Below are 19,695 nucleotides of genomic sequence, written 5' to 3'. Positions count from 1 at the left end.
TGACATACTGTACAATGAGAGTGACAAAACACTGAATAAACTGGTAGACAACTGAAATGATCTTCACACATCTCTTCTGTTCTGTTTGTCACTGTTTCTCCAGTGTATTTCGATCCTCTGACATCCCCGGAACTGAGCGCGGCGTACCGGACGGTTTCCAACACTGGAACTCTGGGGGGAAGAATCAGAAAGCTGGGCCATGCCTTCACGTAAGACTGCTTTAATTATGACCTCTAGGCGTCTTTAGCCACATTAAACCTGGTGTGCCTATTTGGGGCGTTATAGGAGAACATTCGCTAATATTTTTTTTTTAAAGCTAATCATCTGGGGACCCCCAAAATAATTTGGAGATCCCCAGTTTGGGAGCCACTGCTCTAGGCCCATATCATCACTGTCGGGTGGAAACCTTGTATGTCCACAACTGTTACTTTTCAGGAAAATATAACAAAAAAACCTGTTAGAATGTAGCTATTATGTAGTCACACGCTCTGAATACATTTCTGTGGTTAAATATTGTAAAACCCACAGCAGAAATAGCAGATCTACAAGCTCACAATGTGTTGTGTGTGTGAGCTTGTAGATCGGCGATTCTTTTAACTTATTTGGCGTGATATTGTCAAACGACAAAGTAGGGCATTAATTTAGCGTAATTGAGCTTGTGTCCTGTAAGTCCATATGGGCTGGGCTTCCTTAGAAAGAAAAATCAATCAATCATGTACATGTGCTATTTTTGAACATTTTTGAAAAATGTTGAAAGTGTTAAAATGTGTTTTTGTCATCCACTAGATCCTCTGGTGGAAAAAGAGCAGACCCAGCGAAGAGGTTCTTCCCCCCTACATGAGTGACTGTCGGCTCACTCTCTAGATCACACCCCCCTGGCTCAGTTGTACAGCTCCTTGTCAAAACAAACATTTTAAATAATATTAATTTTGAATGATTATGAGATTTCAATGGTCTAAAATAAAGTTGATTTGTATGAAAACTTTGAAGTACTTATTCCTGTATAACTTTTTGTGCAAACCGGTAAACGTATGGATTAGAGCAGAAAGCTCATCTGACCTAAGGAATATTTGATTCCTGTACTCCTGTAAGCAGACTCCTGTAAGCAGACTCCAGTAAAATAAATGTTATTTATTCGACATGTTGCAGCCAAACATTTTGGTTGTTTCATAGTAGCTCCTGAGGAAGACATAGCTGACAAATCTTGTTGAGTTGAGTGTCATACTGTATATCCAGCACTATATTTAATCGCATAACCTGAGTCGGCTCTGTACTTGGTCTGCACTTTTATTTTTCTCTCTACACTGTTGCGAGAAAGAAGTGCAGACCAAGTACAGAGCCGACTTCTACACCAATCTCTTCACCGAAAATACAAACTCACAATGCAATGCTTTGTGAAAAAGGGTTGCTAGGGTCCAAGTGGTTAACGATTTGCTCTAAGGGCCTCTCAGCCCTTAAAGTGAATACCATAATGAAAAGCCCTTGGGCAAAGATGTATTAGACTTGTTTGACCACTTACAGCAGGGCACTCTAATGGAAAGCACTAATGTAATTTAAACTATGATCATATGCTGTTAACTCAAATATGAGCCTTTTTGGTGATTGCCATAACTTCTGAAATCAAAGGCTTCGAATTAAGTTGGTTTAAGCATCAGACCCAATGCCTCCTGCTAGTTCCACATTAAAAGACAACATACTGTAACTTGATTGCAGTTTAAATCGGAATAGGCGAACAATTAAAATGCTACAAAGTAAACAGCCTCACCAATGATTACCTCCCCTCATTAACCACACAGTGGGTAACCCAAGGTTTTTTTATTTCATCTTAAAAAACAGCCACTAGTGCAAGTAACAAACCCAACCCCCATCCAAACAGAAAGGTACCCTTGAGAAAAAGAACACGACTGTCAAATAAAACGTTGTCTAAATCAATCTAAATTCAAGCAAATTACATTATACTACAAGGGTGTCTGCAGTAATTCTCCAGCTCAATAATTTTCCATGAAAATCCAATATAAAGTTCAGGGAACAGGAAAGGTTTTCAAGGTGAATCAAGCGGGAGGCGATTAGCCCCCTCTTGTCTATTTCCAATGTTGCTGACGCCAGAGAATGCATAACGGCTTCCACACCGAACAATACATAAAAATCTTTCCTTTCAAAACCACTAAATAAATGTCCCATATCTTTTCTCTTTTGACACCTTATATACAGTAACTCAGAGAGGCGGTGTCAGGGAAGCTCTAGACGAATCCTTCATTCATGACACTAAGTGGACAAAAGCATCCAGGAGATAACTAGAGAAATAATTTGGATTTTGAAGCTGCGGGTGAGGTCGTCGTGCGCGGGAGGACAAAGGCCATGCTTAGCCACATTAAACCTGGCATCCCTATTGTGTATTTCGTTGCTGTCAGACAGAAACCTCTAATATTCTAACTTTTTTTTTTAATGAACGCCCTACTTGATCATGCTACAGCAAAATGATCAAAAGTAGCAGATCCTCAAGCTCGAAACGTGGCGTGAAGCGACGCGTTTCAAGCTTGTAGATCTGCTTTTGAATTTGTATCCTGAAAAGTAACAGTTTTGGACATATGAGGTTTCCACCCGACAGCGACGATTTTGCTTAAGTTATACACGTCACATGGCGAAAATAGCAGATCTAGAGGCTTGTAGATCTATTTTTCGTCGTACAGCGGTGTCAGGTTTAAGTGGTTGACTGGGATCAGTTTTTATTTTTCATCCACTCTCAAGACCTCCTAGTTTGATTATCTTTTTGTCATCTACTAGATCTTCTGCTAGGAAAAAAAAAAGAACAGACCCAGCAAATAAGTAAGTTCGACCAAGGACGACCAAGCAACCAAGAACATCTCGTGTTGGATTGTTAAATAGATAGTTGCATGCAGAAAATGTCAGTGGCAACCAAGAACATTTTAAGTAATGTGAACGTTAAGAAAATAAAAATGAAAATAAAGATTCTTGCAGGTACAAAAAAGCTCTTATTCAATAATAACAATCATATCATTATTAATTATCATAATCAAAATATTCCTATATCTTCCTTTCAAAACAACTAAATAAATGTCCCATATCTTTTCTCTTTTGACATCTTATATACAGTAACTCAGACGCGGTGTAAGGGCGGCTCTAGACAAATCCTTCATTCATGACACTAAGTGGACGCAGTCAGCATCAAGGAGGAGATAAAACTAGAGAATAATTTGGTTTTTGAAGCTGCGGTTGAGGTCTTTGTGTGGCAGGACGATGGAGTTGAGAATGATGACCTCTGCGGGGATGGTCACGTTACAACCTGAGGAGGAGACAGGGGGATTCAGATTCAGTACTGGAGTACTCAGAGGAGTGCAGTGTACCCATGTAGTGGCATCAATGAAATGGCAAGAGAAAGTATTAACCCCTACAATCCGGGAACGCATCTGTGTCATTTTAAGATTTCTTTGGCTATTAAAAAATAGCAGATCTACAAGCTCATAGCGCTGGCACAGAGTGCCCTAGAACTAAATATTTTTAGATGGGGGTCCGCGGCCAAATACGTATCATTTTGGGGGTCCTTGACATGAAAAAGTCTACCACTACCAGAACCACTGATATAGCAACAATGTATTCCAGTATAAATATCACTAAATGGTTATGTCAGTGTTTGATGAGGTGCTGACCACGGCAGGTAATGATATTTTGTTTTCTATTTCCTGCACCTTTTAAATACATTTTTGCATCGTGGCTAAGAGTTGTGCGGCCTCCTCCTTCTCAACTAAATGGTTATGTAAAATGTCTCCATCTCACGAAAAGCGTTATCAAGGGACACAGGTGGACATCATCACCAGATAGACGTACGTCCTGTAGTTAATGATGGGGTGGCACGCCAGACGAAGGGCATAGCGTGCCCTAACCAAACTTAAGATGGTGGGAATCGGGGAACAAACAAGGTCTCACGCCAGGAAAGTTGTGTAACTACCAGTAAATGTGGCACGTACTTAAATCCCTAAGGACCAAGATGAGGCCAGATGGCCATGACATGGCAAAAAGTCTATTGTTAAGAACATGATTTATAGATGTATTGAAAGCTGAGGGATAATGACGGTATAAAACCCAATGTCGGGGTGGATGAGCCTCAGACAATCTGTATCAGGCTCGCTGCTGAGTCTCTGTACACTTAACCTCTGCATTGCATGAATATAAAGCCACGCTAGAGATTCAACATTTTGTCTCACGACTTGATCAATTCTCTGAAATAAGAACCCAGCCACAGAAATCCACAATGCCACAGAACACCGGCTCCCAACCTTTTCTTCTGGATCACGGCCCACATTAAAATAAAACATGCTCTGTTTGGAAATTGTCAGAGCATGTTTCAGAGTATGTTTAATGGTCAATCAATTAATTGTGTTCTGGCTTGGATCAATGGAAGAAACATGTATACTTTAAATTGCTATTTAATCGGTATCACAATGAAAACCAAAAAGTTTTCAAATACCATGTCTTTCCTTTTTTTCTACATTAAATAGCCAATCTACGTAGCTCACAACGGGTCATTCTAAGCTTGTAGATCAGCTATTTGTGCAATTCGATGTATGATGAAGTATATAGGGTTTAAAGATTCGGGTTACATTTTTTTTCTCCATTGTGTATGACCAAAGGTTGAAATATTTAAAATGTGTCAAGAAATATTAAGATTCAACAACATATTTTAAATGACCCTCATGAAGAAGATATTTCAGTGAATTAGCATACAATCCTGAAAAGTAACAGTTTTGGACATACAGTATGAGGTTTCCACTTGACAAAGACGATATACACACTTAAATTGCAGCGAAGGTCAGAGTCTCTTCTTACCCAGAATAGTAATTGAAGGTGTGAGTTTTCCTTCTCTAAACAGGGTCTCGCTGTCGATCTTTGCGTAGGGGTCGTTGGGGTTGGGGTCGCTCGGAGTTCCCTCCACTCTGGCCCACTTGCCGATGGTGCTGTCCCATCCAACAATGCAGTTCAAGACACAGCTGTGATCCTTTACAGAGCCATGGGGGTAAAGGGAGACAAAACTTTAATTTCATACTTTTCATCATTTTACTTGGTCTGCTCTTTTTCCCCTCTACACCTATACTTCTTTGCCAAAAATAGCTGATCTACAAGCTCACAACGCCTCGCAGTGCGAGGCGTTGTGAGCTTGTAGATCTGCTATTTTTGGCTAAAGTTCTCCTCGGAAAAGGATAGGCTAGGGTTCAAGTGGTTAATGTAAAAAGGAAAAAAGTCCTATCACACAAAAATGTGGCGGCCCCCCCTGCAGTAACTCTGAGGACCCCCTAGGGGTCCCGGACCCCCTGTTGAAGACCCCTGCTATACAGTATAGGCAGTTGTCATCAATAGGATCCACCATTGAGGAGGAACTGGAATCGGTTCCATAAACGGTTTTATCACACTGTCAGAGAGCTAGTAATGTGGACTTCACGTCTGCTATACAATTACAATACCGGTGGTTCTCAAACGTTTTAATTTCAAAGACCACCATAACTCTTGAGTGATCATTCCTTACAGGGTTATAGACCTGTAAGGGTATCATTTGGAACCCCCTATCACATCGATTCAGTTCCAATTGTATCTGTTATTTTTATTGTTTGTTTCATCACTTTCAATGTCACTTGTTTACACTGTAACTTGTATGAGTTCTCTCTCTTAATTGGATGACATTTGTAACCCACAAGAAAATGTATTTTCCGTTTACCAAAGAGCTCAGGGGAGACCCTGTCAATGAACAAAGAAGTCTATAGCAATATAGAATTATTCACTACTTATTTTTACTTGAACCACTTGGAACCTAACATCCCTATTCTGGGGCTAACATTCAGAGGAAATAGCAGAGACCTTTGGTAATGGGAAAAAAGGAGGGTGCCTGAGGGACCCATAGGCAACAAAGTTCTTAGTGGTTCAAATGTCCAGCCAAACTTCCAATCATCAAGTATTACATTTGTTTGTGCAAGAAAGAGTGGAACATAAAATGTTTCCTGACACAATCAGTATGTGTTTACCTGTAGAGTTGCACCGTGCAGGATGATGGATTCTCTCACTCTGACTCCAGCTCCAATAGTTACTCCAGTGCCTATGGACACGTTGGGACCCAACTGTGGAGAGGAACGACACAAGAGATTGCATGGTTTAAAGCTAAATACAATCTCATGACTGAAAACATTTTTTAGGCCAAATCCCAAATGTTTCCTAAACAATTAGCATAATATGTAGAATGATGTTTGTTTTGTTCATATTTTTTCCTATGTTCTACATTCCAGTTGAAGAAATCGCAGATTGAGGCTTTAACTTTTGCGTTTATGGAATATCCGAGACCATTAGGGTTTTATGGAAGATGCTTCAGCTAGTTTGACCAATTCAAACACTCTTTAATATAATCTATTCTATTGCTAGTTTGAACACTCCTATTACTCTTTCAGTTTCATCTTAAATTAAATAACTAATAACCGTAAATAGCAAATCTACAGAGCTTGTAGATCGGCTATTTTCGGTCCACGAAATGATTCCATTAAAGACTTGTAGAATGACTGAAATGATTCCATTAAAGACTTGTAGAATGACTGAAATCAGTTGTGGCGACTGAGGACTTTAATCCATGAGATTGTCACCATAAACACCACATCTGATTAGCAACATAATGTGGGGGGAAGAATATTTAACCACTTTGAACGTGGTATGCCTATTTTATTGTATTATGATTGTGGGAAATGTTTCTCACATTTGCAAAAAAAAGTTGCAATCAGATGCGCAGCTCACGTTGTGAGCTTGTAGATCTGCTACTTTGACTATTTCTGCATGACACCATTGTGCAGGTATAAAATATGGCTAAAGTGCTTAATCAATTAATTGATGTATACCACTATATATGTTTTTTTATATTGTATATAAAAAGCGCACTTCTAGATTATTCGATTAATTGAAAATGTAATGGATAGAATAATCATGAATAATTGGTAGTTACAGCCCTAGTCACTGGTAATAATGAATTATGGAAGACAGTGCAGCAATGTAAATGTAGAACCTTACCACAGCAGTTGGGTCTATGTTGGCTGTAGGATGAATATAGACGTTACCTAAAGGAACACCAAATGCAGTGTGATTAGACTTATCAATCATACATCCAAATGAAAGAAAGAAAATAACAATAATACTGTAGTGTATTCGGCTAAGCTAACATACCACTTATTTTAGGCCCGCCCTCTTTATTTGAGGCCAGTCTTTCAGGGTGAGTTTTGTGGTACTGGTTGAGGTAGAGACGACTGGCATAAATGGCAGAGCTGTTGAGAGACGGAAAGAATAAAACATCAAACACAGCCCAGGGAGAGGGTTTACATGTCTATGCCAGGCCAGGGGGTGACAAACTTCTCTATGCCAAGGAACACCAGTTAGCCACTAGTCTCGCGTAGCCAGACAACTATTCCACAATCTCAGAATGATATATAGAGTCTGGAACTACACATCCTGAAAGCCCAGAACGGAAGCTGTCATCTTAGTGGTTCACTATGTAATTTTGTTGGATTTTTTTGAAGATTTGTAAAACTATACATTTTTGGAAAGGTTATTGTCTAAGGAATCAGAAAATCAATGTTTACATTTGCCCAGATGTGTATATGGCGGCCATATTGGCATTTACAAAACGGCCACCCTAAAATGTACTTTTTTTTATATCCCGTTCTCTAAATAAGCTGGAACATTGATTTAACTGCTAAACCTACATTTTCAGTGTCAAGGAATCCAATGGTGGTAGTTATAAAGCTACAACATTAACCCTTAGATGCATGACTGAGTCCAAAATGACCAGATGTGGTTGTTTTCTTGCAATATCTTTGTAATAAAAAAAACATTTATCAATTCATATTGAAGATTTGCAAAACTATACATTTTTGGAAAGGTTATTGTCTAAGGAATCAGAAAATCAATGTTTGCATTTGCCCAGATGTCTGTGGCGGCCATATTGGAATTGACAAAATGGCAGCCGTAAAATGTGTGTTTCGTAATATCTTGGCTTCTACATGGAACATTGTTTTTAATGGCTAAACCTACATTTTCAGGGTCAAGGAATCCAATGGTGTAAGTTATCATTTCATTTTTTTGTATCATCCCATTGACAAAATCCACCATATAGGTAAAAAACAGCACAGCCCAGGCAGTCAGTCAGATACTAACTCAGTGTTCTTTTTATTTATTTTAACTGTGAACTTTGGATGTTTGTGTAACCATCTTAAACATCATGACATGTGTAATCATAGACATCTCTATGCATCATCATAATCATCATCATCATCACTTTCATGCATCACAGCTTGGCAATCGTCATCGTTCTGGCACTGGCTGCTGCACTGACACATTTCAGTACAAAGTCCTTAGCTTTTCAGAAACATCTGCCAGAAGAACAGTTAGATTTACACTTGCATTGAACCATCTCAAGGATAGCCTTTGGGGCTGGGACGACCTCTGTGGTCGTTGGTTTCAGCATGCCATCCAAGTGTTTGAAGTACCCATTTTGCAGGGGATCCAGCTGTGGATCCTGCAGAGCAATGGCTGCTTGTGTCCATGCCCTTGTTTGGACATGGGCTCTTAAGATGTGCTGCTTCAGAGCTCCAGGTGTTGGAGGGAGATTGTCACTTTCTGCCCTGTGTTTGCAGAACAGATGCCATTGCAGTTCAGGGATTGTCTTGATGTTGATACCCTTGGGTGAGTAAGCTGCACATACAAAGGACTCCAGTGTTGACAGCCTTTTTTCCATCACTTTTGCTTCATCCAAAAGCATCTGCAGAGCATTGATAACATCTTCATCCGTTTTGAGGTAGACCTGCAGCCAGGTTGCCTTGCCTATACGGGAGAACCTCCCTGTGTTGTCAGCCCCAGTGAATGCATGGAAGGCTGGCAAAGCCTTTGCTCTTTCTTTAACTAGAACTCGCCACAGTGGTTCAATCTGCACAACACCAGAGGCCATAGAAACGGACGTGTTCTTCAGCAGGAGGTCATAGTTTGCTGTGACTAGCACTAAAACCTCCGTATCTGGGGAGAAAAACTGTGCGTCAGGTGGGTTTCGCTGTGAAACCAGCACAGCCTTGTGGATCAGCAGTGTGTCTGCTTCTTTGTGGTTATTTTCTTCAAAGACCGGGTCTTTGTTGCTCCTAGTGTATCCAGAAGCAGACGTGATGATCAGCTTGGAGGATCCCCTGTTGTACTCTAGAGTTTTGGTAGCAAGACAGTCAGCCAGATCAGCCTTCATCTTGTCATGGGAGAGGAACCTGCTCATCGGGATGTTTGATGGTAGCCAAGGTAACCTGAGGTAGACCAGCTGCAGGTCTTCCTCAAAACGGATGAAGATGTTATCAATGATCTGCAGACGCTTTTGGATGAAGCAGAAGTGACGGAAGGAATGATGTCAACACTGGAGTCCTTTGTATGTGCAGCTTACTCACCCAAGGGTATCAACATCAAGACAATCCCTGAACTGCAATGGCATCTGTTCCGCAAACACAGGGCAGAACTGGCAGTACTTCAAACACTTGGATGGCATGCTGAAGCCAACGACCAGAGGTCCTCCCAGCCCCAAAGGCCATCCTTGAGATTGTTCAATGCAAGTGTAAATCTGACTGTTCTTCTGGCAGATGTTCCTGCAAAGCTAAGGACTTAGCCTGTACTGAAATGTGTCAGTGCAGCAGCCATGCCAGAACGATGACGATGATTATGATGATGCATAGAGACTGTCTACACAAATATCCAAAGTTCACAGTTAAAAGAAATACAAATAAGTTCAAAGAAGTTAGTATCTGACTGACTGCCTGGGCTGTGCTGTTTTTTACCCATATGGTGGATTATGTCAATGGGATGATACAAAAAAATGAAATGATAACTTGCACCATTGGATTCCTTGACCCTGAAATGTAGGTTTAGGGCACGCTCCCACCAAAACATGGTCGGCTAGCGTTAAACTCTGGGCAAATGCAAACATTGATTTTCTGATTCCTTAGACAATAACCTTTCCAAAAATGTATAGTTTTGCAAATCTTCAAAAAGATCAACATTTTAAATCAAAGCATAAGGAACCAGACTATCTGTTCAGGGAATTATGTTTTAAAATATATTTAAATTTTATTTTAGAATTTCCATTTCTGATAAGCAGCAAGCTATATATGCTTCGATTATTTTTTATTTATATTAGGACAGATTTGAGCGACTGTAAAGACCAAACGGCAGTGGGAAGGAGGCGTCACATTCGCTTTATCCTCTGATCATTTTCAGAGCTTCCGTTGCTCCAGACTGTATGACAGAAGCATTTGAAAATTGTGGGAGACAACAGTCTGGCCACGCGAGACCAGTTAGCCACAACATCTGGCTGCGGCATACCCATATTGTGAAATGGCAAAAAAAGAAACCAACAAACATTATTGAGAACGTTGAAATATTTTGTCTGGTAAACTGTAATCATTCCAGACATTGCGTCCAGCAGTTTGAAATCCTAGCGCGTCCTCTGATTAATTTTATTTATCTATCTACCTTATAATTAATTTTCTCCCCTTTCAAATTGGCGCCTGGCGGCTGCCCTGGGGACCACAGCCCTCCACTTTTAAAAACGACTGGTCTATGCACTGAGACCAGATCAACAGGGGTGACCTCTGCTTTACTGTCGCAGCCCTCTAGACCAGTGGTTCTCAAAGCTAAGGTCCAAGGACCCCCCAGGCCAGGGGCCCTTGAGGGGGTTTCAGGGGGTCCCCAGCAAAATGTGTTAATCTGACACCAAAATGATCTGTTTAACCAGTTTAACCCTGGATACATGAGATTTTGGAAAATAGCCGATCTACAAGCTCACAACGCATCGCATCGCGACCTCCTTGTGAGCTTGTAGATCAGCTATTTTCAAAAGGATTGTGAACAATTTAGAACAGTGGTTCTCAAAGTGGGGTCCGGGGACCCCCAGGGGTCCTTGAGGGGGTCCCCAGCTAAATTTGTTAAAACAGTAATACGTTGACTATTCAAAAATAGCAGATCTACAAGCTCACCGTGCCGCGCTGAAAGCTTGTACATCTGCTATTTTTTTTTATATTTGAAAATTATTTAAAACCTTCCGTGGCCAAATATTTATTCATTTGGGGGTCCTTGGCACGTAAAAGTTGGAGAGCCACTCATTTAGAAAGCTCTCGCCTAAAATGAGTGACAAGCCCCAAAATAAAACAGGGGACGCCAGGTTGCCGAGTTGTTAAACGCTGACAGCAGATGTAAGATGATTCATGTGCTCACCCAGCAGACTTGATCTGGCTCCAGAAGCTGAGGGTCTTGTAAACGTAGAGCTTGCCCTGTCCCGCCATGGCAGTGAAAATGTCTTGCTCCAGCCGGATGGCTTCAGCCCGGTGCCAGCCGTTAGTGGGCTCCTCTCTTCAAAAGGGGGAAAAAACTCATTAAGACTGGGGTACTACTGCCGTACATAATAAGAACTCAGTGCCAGAGGCCTGATTTACACTTTGACGATGACAAAGACTGATTTTCAACTGGGGAAAAACGTACTGCAAGTGACACGGTCCACGACCGACAAAGTTATGATTTAGCCCCAAGAACTAACCTCTCGCAATTATGATTTATATACAATAATCTCACAGCCAAAACATTCATTTACTAAAAAATTTTGTCATTAATCAAAAAGATTAAACCAAAAATAACATTATATCCCATTTGTCATGAGTCATTTGCCAGGCCCATAGCACCATAGCTGTTAAAATCATATTTCTCCACTGACTTAATAACGGAGCAAATATTGTATTTACTAAGTACTAAGACACTATTGAGACTTGCGGCCCACAGCTAAGCACAGTTCAGGCTGCTCTCCTCCTCCAGCTATGCACATCAACAGGACTTGCAGACTTGTGTCGATCCCTCGCCTTGACACGTCTGACACTGACTGAATATTAGACTCCCCAGTGGGCCACTTATAACGTTATCCCTGCTTTTCACCCTAAGAAACGTTTCGATATTTGGACATTATCAGTGGTGGAAAGTAGTCAAGTACATTTACTCAAGTAATGTACTTGAGTAAAACATTTGAGGTACTTGTGTATTTCCGTTTTTTTGGATACTTTATATTTCTACTCCACTACACCCAAGAGGCAAATGTACAGTACTCCACGTTCTCCATTACATTGAGTTACAACAAGTTACTCTGTAGATTAAGATTATTATTACAAAACATACATTAACCAATTAGGCCCTAATTTATACTTTATATTTGACAATGCGACGCATTGTGAGCTTGTAGATCTGCTATTTCTTTCGAAAACAAATTAAACACTTTTACATTGGTACTGTAGGCATATATATATATAAGTATATTTTGATTGCCAATACTTTTGTACGTTTACTCAAGTAACATTTTGAATACAGGACTTTAACCGAGAACAGAGTTCTATATTGTTCTTCCACCACTGGTCATTATTTTGTGGTGCCGTTTCCAATCTTAAGGATCAATCAGTGTGAGCATCAATGTAGTGGCCTTGCTCCTAAGCCCTGATTGGTTACCAGTTGTGGTATTTTGAGAATCCTTCAGATGCCCTTGGGAGGAAACCCTCCAGATTGTCAAGGTTGCCACCACCACCACCACCAAAACATGTCTACAGTTCTGGGGAAAGCCCATAGTTCCGATGCCTGGGAAGTAAAATAAATCATTAATGACAGTGACTCAGACTTGTCAGTTCAAGGCTAAAAACCAAAGCTGTGTCTTTAAAACAGCAGTGACTGGAGCAGAACTCCTCAGAACTTCCTACACATTAATTGCCATCTCTGGTTGACTAATGTACATCCACACTGGTTAATTAATTATGAGAGCCCAAAGATTAAAGGAAATGTTAAAAAATATGAATGAAAAGAATATTAAAAAGCCAAGAGGAATAGTATGGTGTGGTTGAAGGCAAAGCATGGCTAGTAGTGAGATCTTGGGAAGGTTGTGTAACCCTTTTTTGTGCGTGTGTGGATTCGGAACAAGTGTCTTGTGAAATGCCCTGAAAGCAAGTGACACACACAAAACACAATTCACCAATATAGGCCACCATGTGAGGTCTCCCTTCTGTCTAAGATGTCGTCACTGTCGGGTGGTCACCTCATATGTCCAAAACTGTTACTTTTCAGGATTCAAGTTCAAAAACTGCATAAGCAGCAGATCTACAAGCTCAAAACCTTGTGGATCTGCTACTTTGGATGCTTTTGTGTGACGCTGTAGAAGGATCAAGTAGGGCACTAATTTACGAAAAAACACAAAAAGTTTAAATATGGAGAGATAAGAGGTTTCTGCCCGACAGCAATGATATATCACACATACACCATTGATGGACATGTGAAAGTCTAATTATAAAGAGTGAGGTACACATCCAGTAGCTAAAAGTGTTTGTTTTGACAAGCACTGATAGCACGTGTCCATCCTTACTACCAGAGTAGGAGAAGGGTACTTATCAGCACAAATACACAATGGGGGGTCACAGTACACTGAACTAAGTGTCACTGTGTGGCCGACCCTGTGCTCCAACCTTCTAGGGTGGCCAGCCAAAACAGAATTTCCTTTTAGGGGCGCAACAGTTAATCAAACTAAACGATTATAAAAAAAAAGAGGAATCGATTTTAATAAAATAACAATCGATCTCAACGTTCACAACGCCTCACAATGTGATACGTTGTGAGCTTGATGACCGGCTATTTTGTGAGTGGTTGTACGACAAATCATACAAATCGATTTAGCCGATTATTAAAAAAAGAAAATCTGTTTTCGTGTTTAATATATAAAAAATATAAATATAATAATAATAATGCCGTTCACGATTATTTGATTAAACAAAAAACTAAATCGATAGAACAAACACGAAGAAGATAACTGATAGTTGCAGCCTTCATTTCCTTTAAGTGGATGAATACAGCAAGAGGACATAGATTAGATTCCACTAGTTTTCTGGCTAAATGTCTACGTCACACCCGACAACACCAGTGCACTCTAGTCTACAACCACACTGTACAACCCGCTTGTACAAACTTACCCATCATATGGATATCTGATGAAAATGGGGTGAGAACGGGAAACAGAAATCATGTCGGCGGAGGAAGAGGAGGAGGAGGAGGGAAGGAGAAAAAAAGAAACAAATGAAGAGACCCAAAGGAAAAAGGAATTAATGGTATTAACATGCACGGCTCCCACGCACAGATCCCCCAGGAGGCCTCCCACTCACAACATCATGTCCTGTTGGTTCTTCTGGAACACGGCACCGATGTGCTTGAAGATGTCAGGTGTGAACAGGTAGATCCCACAGTTGATGATGTCGCTCACAAACGTGCTGGGCTTCTCCACGTAATGCAAGACCTGAGAGAAAAGTCCAAAGGAGGGGAGTATGGAATTCTCGGTGAAACGTAGGAAAATTTATTCTCTGTCGTTGCGAATGCGTCACATGCACAAAGTAGCCGATCTAGAAGCTCACGACCACGATTATAAACAACATCTACAGATCTGGATCCATACCTCATGCGTTTCCTGGTTTTCAACAATACAGCCGTAGTTCATAGACTGCTGCCTGTTGGCCTAGTGGAAGGAGAGAGTTGATGATTTGCTGTTATTATCACACAATGTTCAATCCAAATATTTGATCACAGCCAGCATAACATCATAACAATCTGCAAACAATAATCAATGATACAAAAAAAACTATCCAAAACTCAATCGGGGAACATTCCGAATGCTGCTGATTATTACTGCACCAGATGCAGCATGAAATACAAGCACAGCTTGTCAATCAGGAAAAGTCTTACTGTTGTCCCCAGGATAACAAAGCTGCCAGGTTCTCCGTGTTCCTTCTGAAAGCTGAGCATCTCTGGCAGAGGAAACTCTGAACAGACGTCAGCATTCAGGACAAAGAAAGCCTCCGGGCTGCCGGAGAGAATTTGATCTCTGAAGTGATAGATGCCCCCTCCGGTGCCCAGGCCTGCGTACTCCTGCAAATACCTGTCCAACACATTCAAGAGCAATGGAAGTTTTGCTTTACTTCTGCTGGTGGCGGCACAGCAGCAGAGAAACTAAAACCACACATAGAGAAAAAGTGAGAATGCCCTCATTCCCCTCAGAAAATAGTTGTAGGCAAAAACTATTCTGAAATGTTTATTATGTTGTAATTTGTTTTGTTTATCCCATTCATTCATTTTAAGATTTATTGGGCTATTCAAACATAGCAGATATACATGCTCATGAGCTTGTAGATCTCTGGGGGTCCCTGGAACTAAATATTTTGAGATGGGGGTCCACGGCGAAATACATATAATTTTGGGGGTCCTTGACATGAAAAAGTTGGAGCACCACTGATATAGCAACATACTGTTAGGATTTAGAAAACATTTTTAGATATGTATTTGGCTGCGGACCCCCATCTCAAAATGTTTTGTTCCAGGGACCCCCAGAAGCAAAGATTTGAGTTACAAATGTTCAGTTTAAAAAATATATGTATTCAAAGATTTGCACACATTTTCCAAGATTAAAAAAAAATAAGCAGATCTACAAGCTCATAGCGCAGCACTCTGTGCTATGAGCTTGTATATCTGCTATTTTTGAATAGCCAAAGAAATCTTAGAATGACACAGATGCGTTCCCGGTCTTAAGGGATTCATTTTATGCTATGTTTACTGTATTCAGGGCGTCATTGGAAAAGAGAGCTTGCTCTCAATTGACCTTCCTGAATAAATAAAGGTGAAATGAAAAATGAGCTGAAATGAGCTTTTGTTTTTTTCTTGTTTGAGAACCACTGACATACAGAATGTGCGTGTACCACGTTGTTTACCTAATGGAGATTTTGAATTCCTGCTGTGCATTTGTCAGGAATCTGGTGAGTTCTTCATTAGGTTGATAAAAGCCCATGAGCAAAATCTCCTTCATATTCGGTACCTACAGAATACATAAGATGTCACATATTAGACAGAATTACATCATAAACCAGAGACACAGGCTGATACAAACATCATGTTGTACAAACATTTCCCCAGGACATAAAGAAAGACTTATTGTATTCCAACAATACTTGTATTCCAACACCCTATATTTCATCCTTTGGCTATTCAAAAATGTAACCCAATCTAAGCTCACAGAAAACTAAGGATTTTTTTTTCAAAAATGTTGCCTATAATGTTGGTCATCACTCAAAATTGCACATAATGCAGGAGGCAGCAGGACGTTGCATTTAATGCGTTATTGAAAACGAGCGCTTCCAAACTCGAATACTTATATATATAATATATAATAAAATAATACATTGACAGAAAGTAGCTCATAACATGTCTACGGTGGATTTTTATGAAACAAAAACATGACAGATACAAAGCGGATAACCCAAGCTTTACGTAGAGCTGCAATTTTGGTGAGTTGTTTAATACAATCAGACGTTTCAATGAATGGGCTGTCAAGGGTTGGTATTGCAACTTAGATGCCAGATGTTATTGGAGCATCTAAGTTGCTTGCGGCTGAAGGTTTATACGAAGTCACCCACCTTTGCACATGCTTCGATATGATGCTGGAGCATTGGAACTCCAGCTACTGGAAACAAGGGTTTGGGAACTTCAAATGACAGCGGCCTAAACCTTGTGCCTGCAAAACAATTGCTTTGAATTAATTACATTAATTAAACAGATCAATTCATTAATTAATATGATTACATGTAGCCTAATTGACAAACAGATGAGCTACATGTGTGCTGCTGCTTACTGTTCTGTTGTTGAAAACAAACCAAAACAAAGGCTATATTGCTTTGCTTGTTTGCGTGTTATCATGATATTCCACGTCATTAATCTAAACAAGCCCACCACACACATACATGTCATGCTCATAATGGGTGGGCACCTCCATGTAAAAATGGGCTATTTAGTCCAAAATGTAAAAAATATATATATAATAATGTTAAGTATACATGATTAGAACATGCTTGAACATGGTCTAATATTTCTACAATTGCTACAAAATATGTATATCCAGTCATTTTGGGGCATAAACAAGAAGCTGAAGGATAAATGTACAGTAGGTCTGATAATGATGTACCGTGCGTGTTCACATCATGTATACTTTACATTACTTTATTATTATTAGTATAATCATGTACCTGAAGGTTCACATCATGTATACTTTACTTTACTCAAGAACATTTTCCAAACATTACAAAATAGCCAATTTGACATGGAGGTGCCCACTCTTCTGCATCATAATACGGATACAGGATAAGTGGGCACTAGGGACATCTGGGCACCTCAATGTAAAATTGTCTATTAAAGTCCAAAATGGAAAAACATGAAATATTTGAAAAATGGGTAATGTAAAGTATACATGATGTATGTAAACTTCTTGTTCATGCGCCAAAATGACTGGATATACAGGTTTTGTAGCAATTATAGAAATATTAGACTTTAATTGTGGAACGTTTAAGCATGTTCTAATCATGTATACTTTACTTAACTTAAAAATTATATTTCCAAATGTGTTTTTTTTTTACATTTTGGAAAACATAGCCAACTAGCAGCGAGGTGCCAACTCTTCCTTGGTGCCCACCTATCCCGTTACCCATAATACAGTAACAGTACTCACTACAGTACACAGACAAATAAACTGCACATACAGTAGCATCCAGTGAATGAACAGATTCTCACCTTTCTGGGGACCTCCGATCAAAATCACTGCCTTCAGCATGTTGATTATAAACAAAAATGTAATTAAAGATGATAAAGGGACAAAAACATAAACACAAACGCTCTGACAGGAGCTCAGCTGTTCCTCCTCAGACACGTCACTCTATCTACTAGTACTGTCTACTTCCTTCTTCCGGAGCTCTGCATCCCATAGCCCAGAGGGACGGTCCACGTTCTGATTGGCTACATTTCTGTCAGGCAAGGAACATCTCGTTGTAACTATAGGAATTTCTAGTTGTAACTACAATGTAACTACTAGCAAAAGTAGAATAGCCCTACCTGGCAAGTCAGAGTTCGTTAGACGAGTTAATAGCATAACTACATTTTTCAATTCATCAAGAACATCTATTTAGCCAAAACCATTGTCAAATACAGACTTTCTTGCGGTAGCTGGTCGACGTTATTACCTCCAAAAGGGTTGCCTGGCAACAAACATGTAACCAATAGAAACGTGACCGACCATCCCTCCGCGCTATAGATGGGTTTCCGCGCGACGTCATCACAGAGCAGAGTGCGCAATCTGCGCATGCGCGGGGGAGAACGAACCGGAAGCGCCATTCACTCTATTGTTATTTTCGGGATTTAGATAGGCATAATGCTGCTATTATAGGCATAATAGGCATAATGCTGCTATTATATACAAACAGATCCAACTTCCGACAAATCATTTTTATTGAGTAAAGAAGATATTACAAACTGCATCATTTAATCTACTTTCATTAAACCTGGTGAAGACCATTTATTTTATGGGTAATAGGGTATAGGATATTTTTAGGGTAATAGCGCCCTCTACAGGCTCATCCCGCCACTGCGCGCGCATCATCCTCTCATGTTTACAAACAGGAAACCCATCTATGGCACTCAATGCAGAGACAGCTTTGCCTGGTTAACTCTGTCTAGGGTTCTTGATGAGAACCTCTACTTTTCATCAACTCAATTCCATTTTCCATTTTCTGGGTAAGTTGAACCAGCATGACTTCTCTTCATGACATATTTAACCATTTTTTTCTTGTTTTTCAACAGGAAAATAATATGCAACCAGTTGTAGGATGAGGCCAGACAATGCTCCTGTCCCGTTACAAAAAAAACAGTGGTTCTCAAACTTTTTCATGTCAAAGACCCCCAAAATGATATGTATTTGGGATTTGGCTGCGGACCCCAATCTGAAAATATTTTGTGCCAGGGACCTCCAGAAGCAAAGATTTGAGTTTAAAATGTTCACTTAAAAATATATATAAATATATTCTCAGAACTTTTGAATAGCCAAATATACAATATGGTTAAAGTAGTTAAAATGATTGTGATACTATATTAACACATTTTGCTGTTACACCCCCAATGACCCCTGCAGGGGTCTCTGGACCCCACTTTGAGAACCAATGCACTAAACAGTTAAAGACATTTGTCTTGACTACTTCCAGATGTCTTAATAGTTTACCATTTTGGCAGAGACATTTCAAAGACTTATACAATTTCAGATTAGTATTAGTGGCACCAGTGAGTGGTAGCTACCCATCATCCACCACCACACAGGGAGTGGGGCAAATATAAATTGACTGTATGTCCCTTTGCAACTAATTAATGATGTGTTCGATCAAATGTAGGACTATCTATTTTTGCAGATGATGCTTTATAGAAGATAATATTCAGCATGTGTTTAAGAAGGTACAATAATAGGGATTAAGTATAAATGTGATCTTTACGTTTTAAATAGCCTATTGTAGTATATTTCACTAGGAAGAGAATCTGAAGTTGAAATGTAACAATGTAATGTGACAATATAAAGCAGCTGGGCAGTATTCAATATTTAGGTGTGTTCTATTTCCACTCAGAGCCAACATGGGCACATCATCATATCAATAGAATATAAATTAAGAACAATTGTAAACGTCATCAGGTGTTTGACATGAGCAGGCTCGTACCCTAAGCATACTGGTCCAGCCAAATACGTCACTACCTGATTGATTGATTAAT

General features: G+C 39.9%; 1 protein-coding gene and 1 long non-coding RNA gene across 3 annotated transcripts in view; both read right to left on the bottom strand.

Moving 5' to 3' along the window:
• Nucleotides 1-1,800: 1,800 nt before the first annotated feature.
• LOC308105618 (mannose-1-phosphate guanylyltransferase regulatory subunit alpha-A) lies at nucleotides 1,801-17,818 on the bottom strand. Of its 2 annotated transcripts, XM_080456461.1 has the most exons (13): nucleotides 17,683-17,818; nucleotides 16,536-16,633; nucleotides 15,834-15,937; nucleotides 14,815-15,007; nucleotides 14,528-14,587; nucleotides 14,241-14,371; nucleotides 14,052-14,066; nucleotides 11,281-11,415; nucleotides 7,210-7,307; nucleotides 7,057-7,103; nucleotides 6,033-6,125; nucleotides 4,846-5,014; nucleotides 1,801-3,304 (listed from the first exon to the last, which is right to left on the bottom strand). In XM_080456461.1, the coding sequence occupies exons 1-13, from the start codon at nucleotides 17,720-17,722 to the stop codon at nucleotides 3,204-3,206; spliced, it is 1,284 nt and encodes a 427-aa protein (XP_080312587.1). In that variant the 5' UTR covers nucleotides 17,723-17,818; the 3' UTR covers nucleotides 1,801-3,203. The 2 variants fall into 2 exon arrangements, with proteins under 2 accessions (XP_080312587.1, XP_080312588.1); XM_080456462.1 differs by lacking the exon at nucleotides 14,052-14,066.
• Nucleotides 1,801-19,695, bottom strand: part of LOC308105620 — a 268,182-nt gene continuing 250,287 nt past the window's right edge. Inside the window, exon 2 of the long non-coding RNA XR_013934920.1 lies at nucleotides 1,801-2,457. This is a non-coding gene — a long non-coding RNA (uncharacterized lncRNA). The remainder of the gene's footprint in view (nucleotides 2,458-19,695) is intronic.

The sequence above is a fragment of the Gymnoscopelus braueri genome, assembly GCF_963280865.1.
Source record: "Gymnoscopelus braueri genome assembly, chromosome: 18".
In the NCBI taxonomy this organism is placed as follows: domain Eukaryota; kingdom Metazoa; phylum Chordata; class Actinopteri; order Myctophiformes; family Myctophidae; genus Gymnoscopelus; species Gymnoscopelus braueri.
This window is presented reverse-complemented; position numbering and strand designations above follow the sequence as displayed.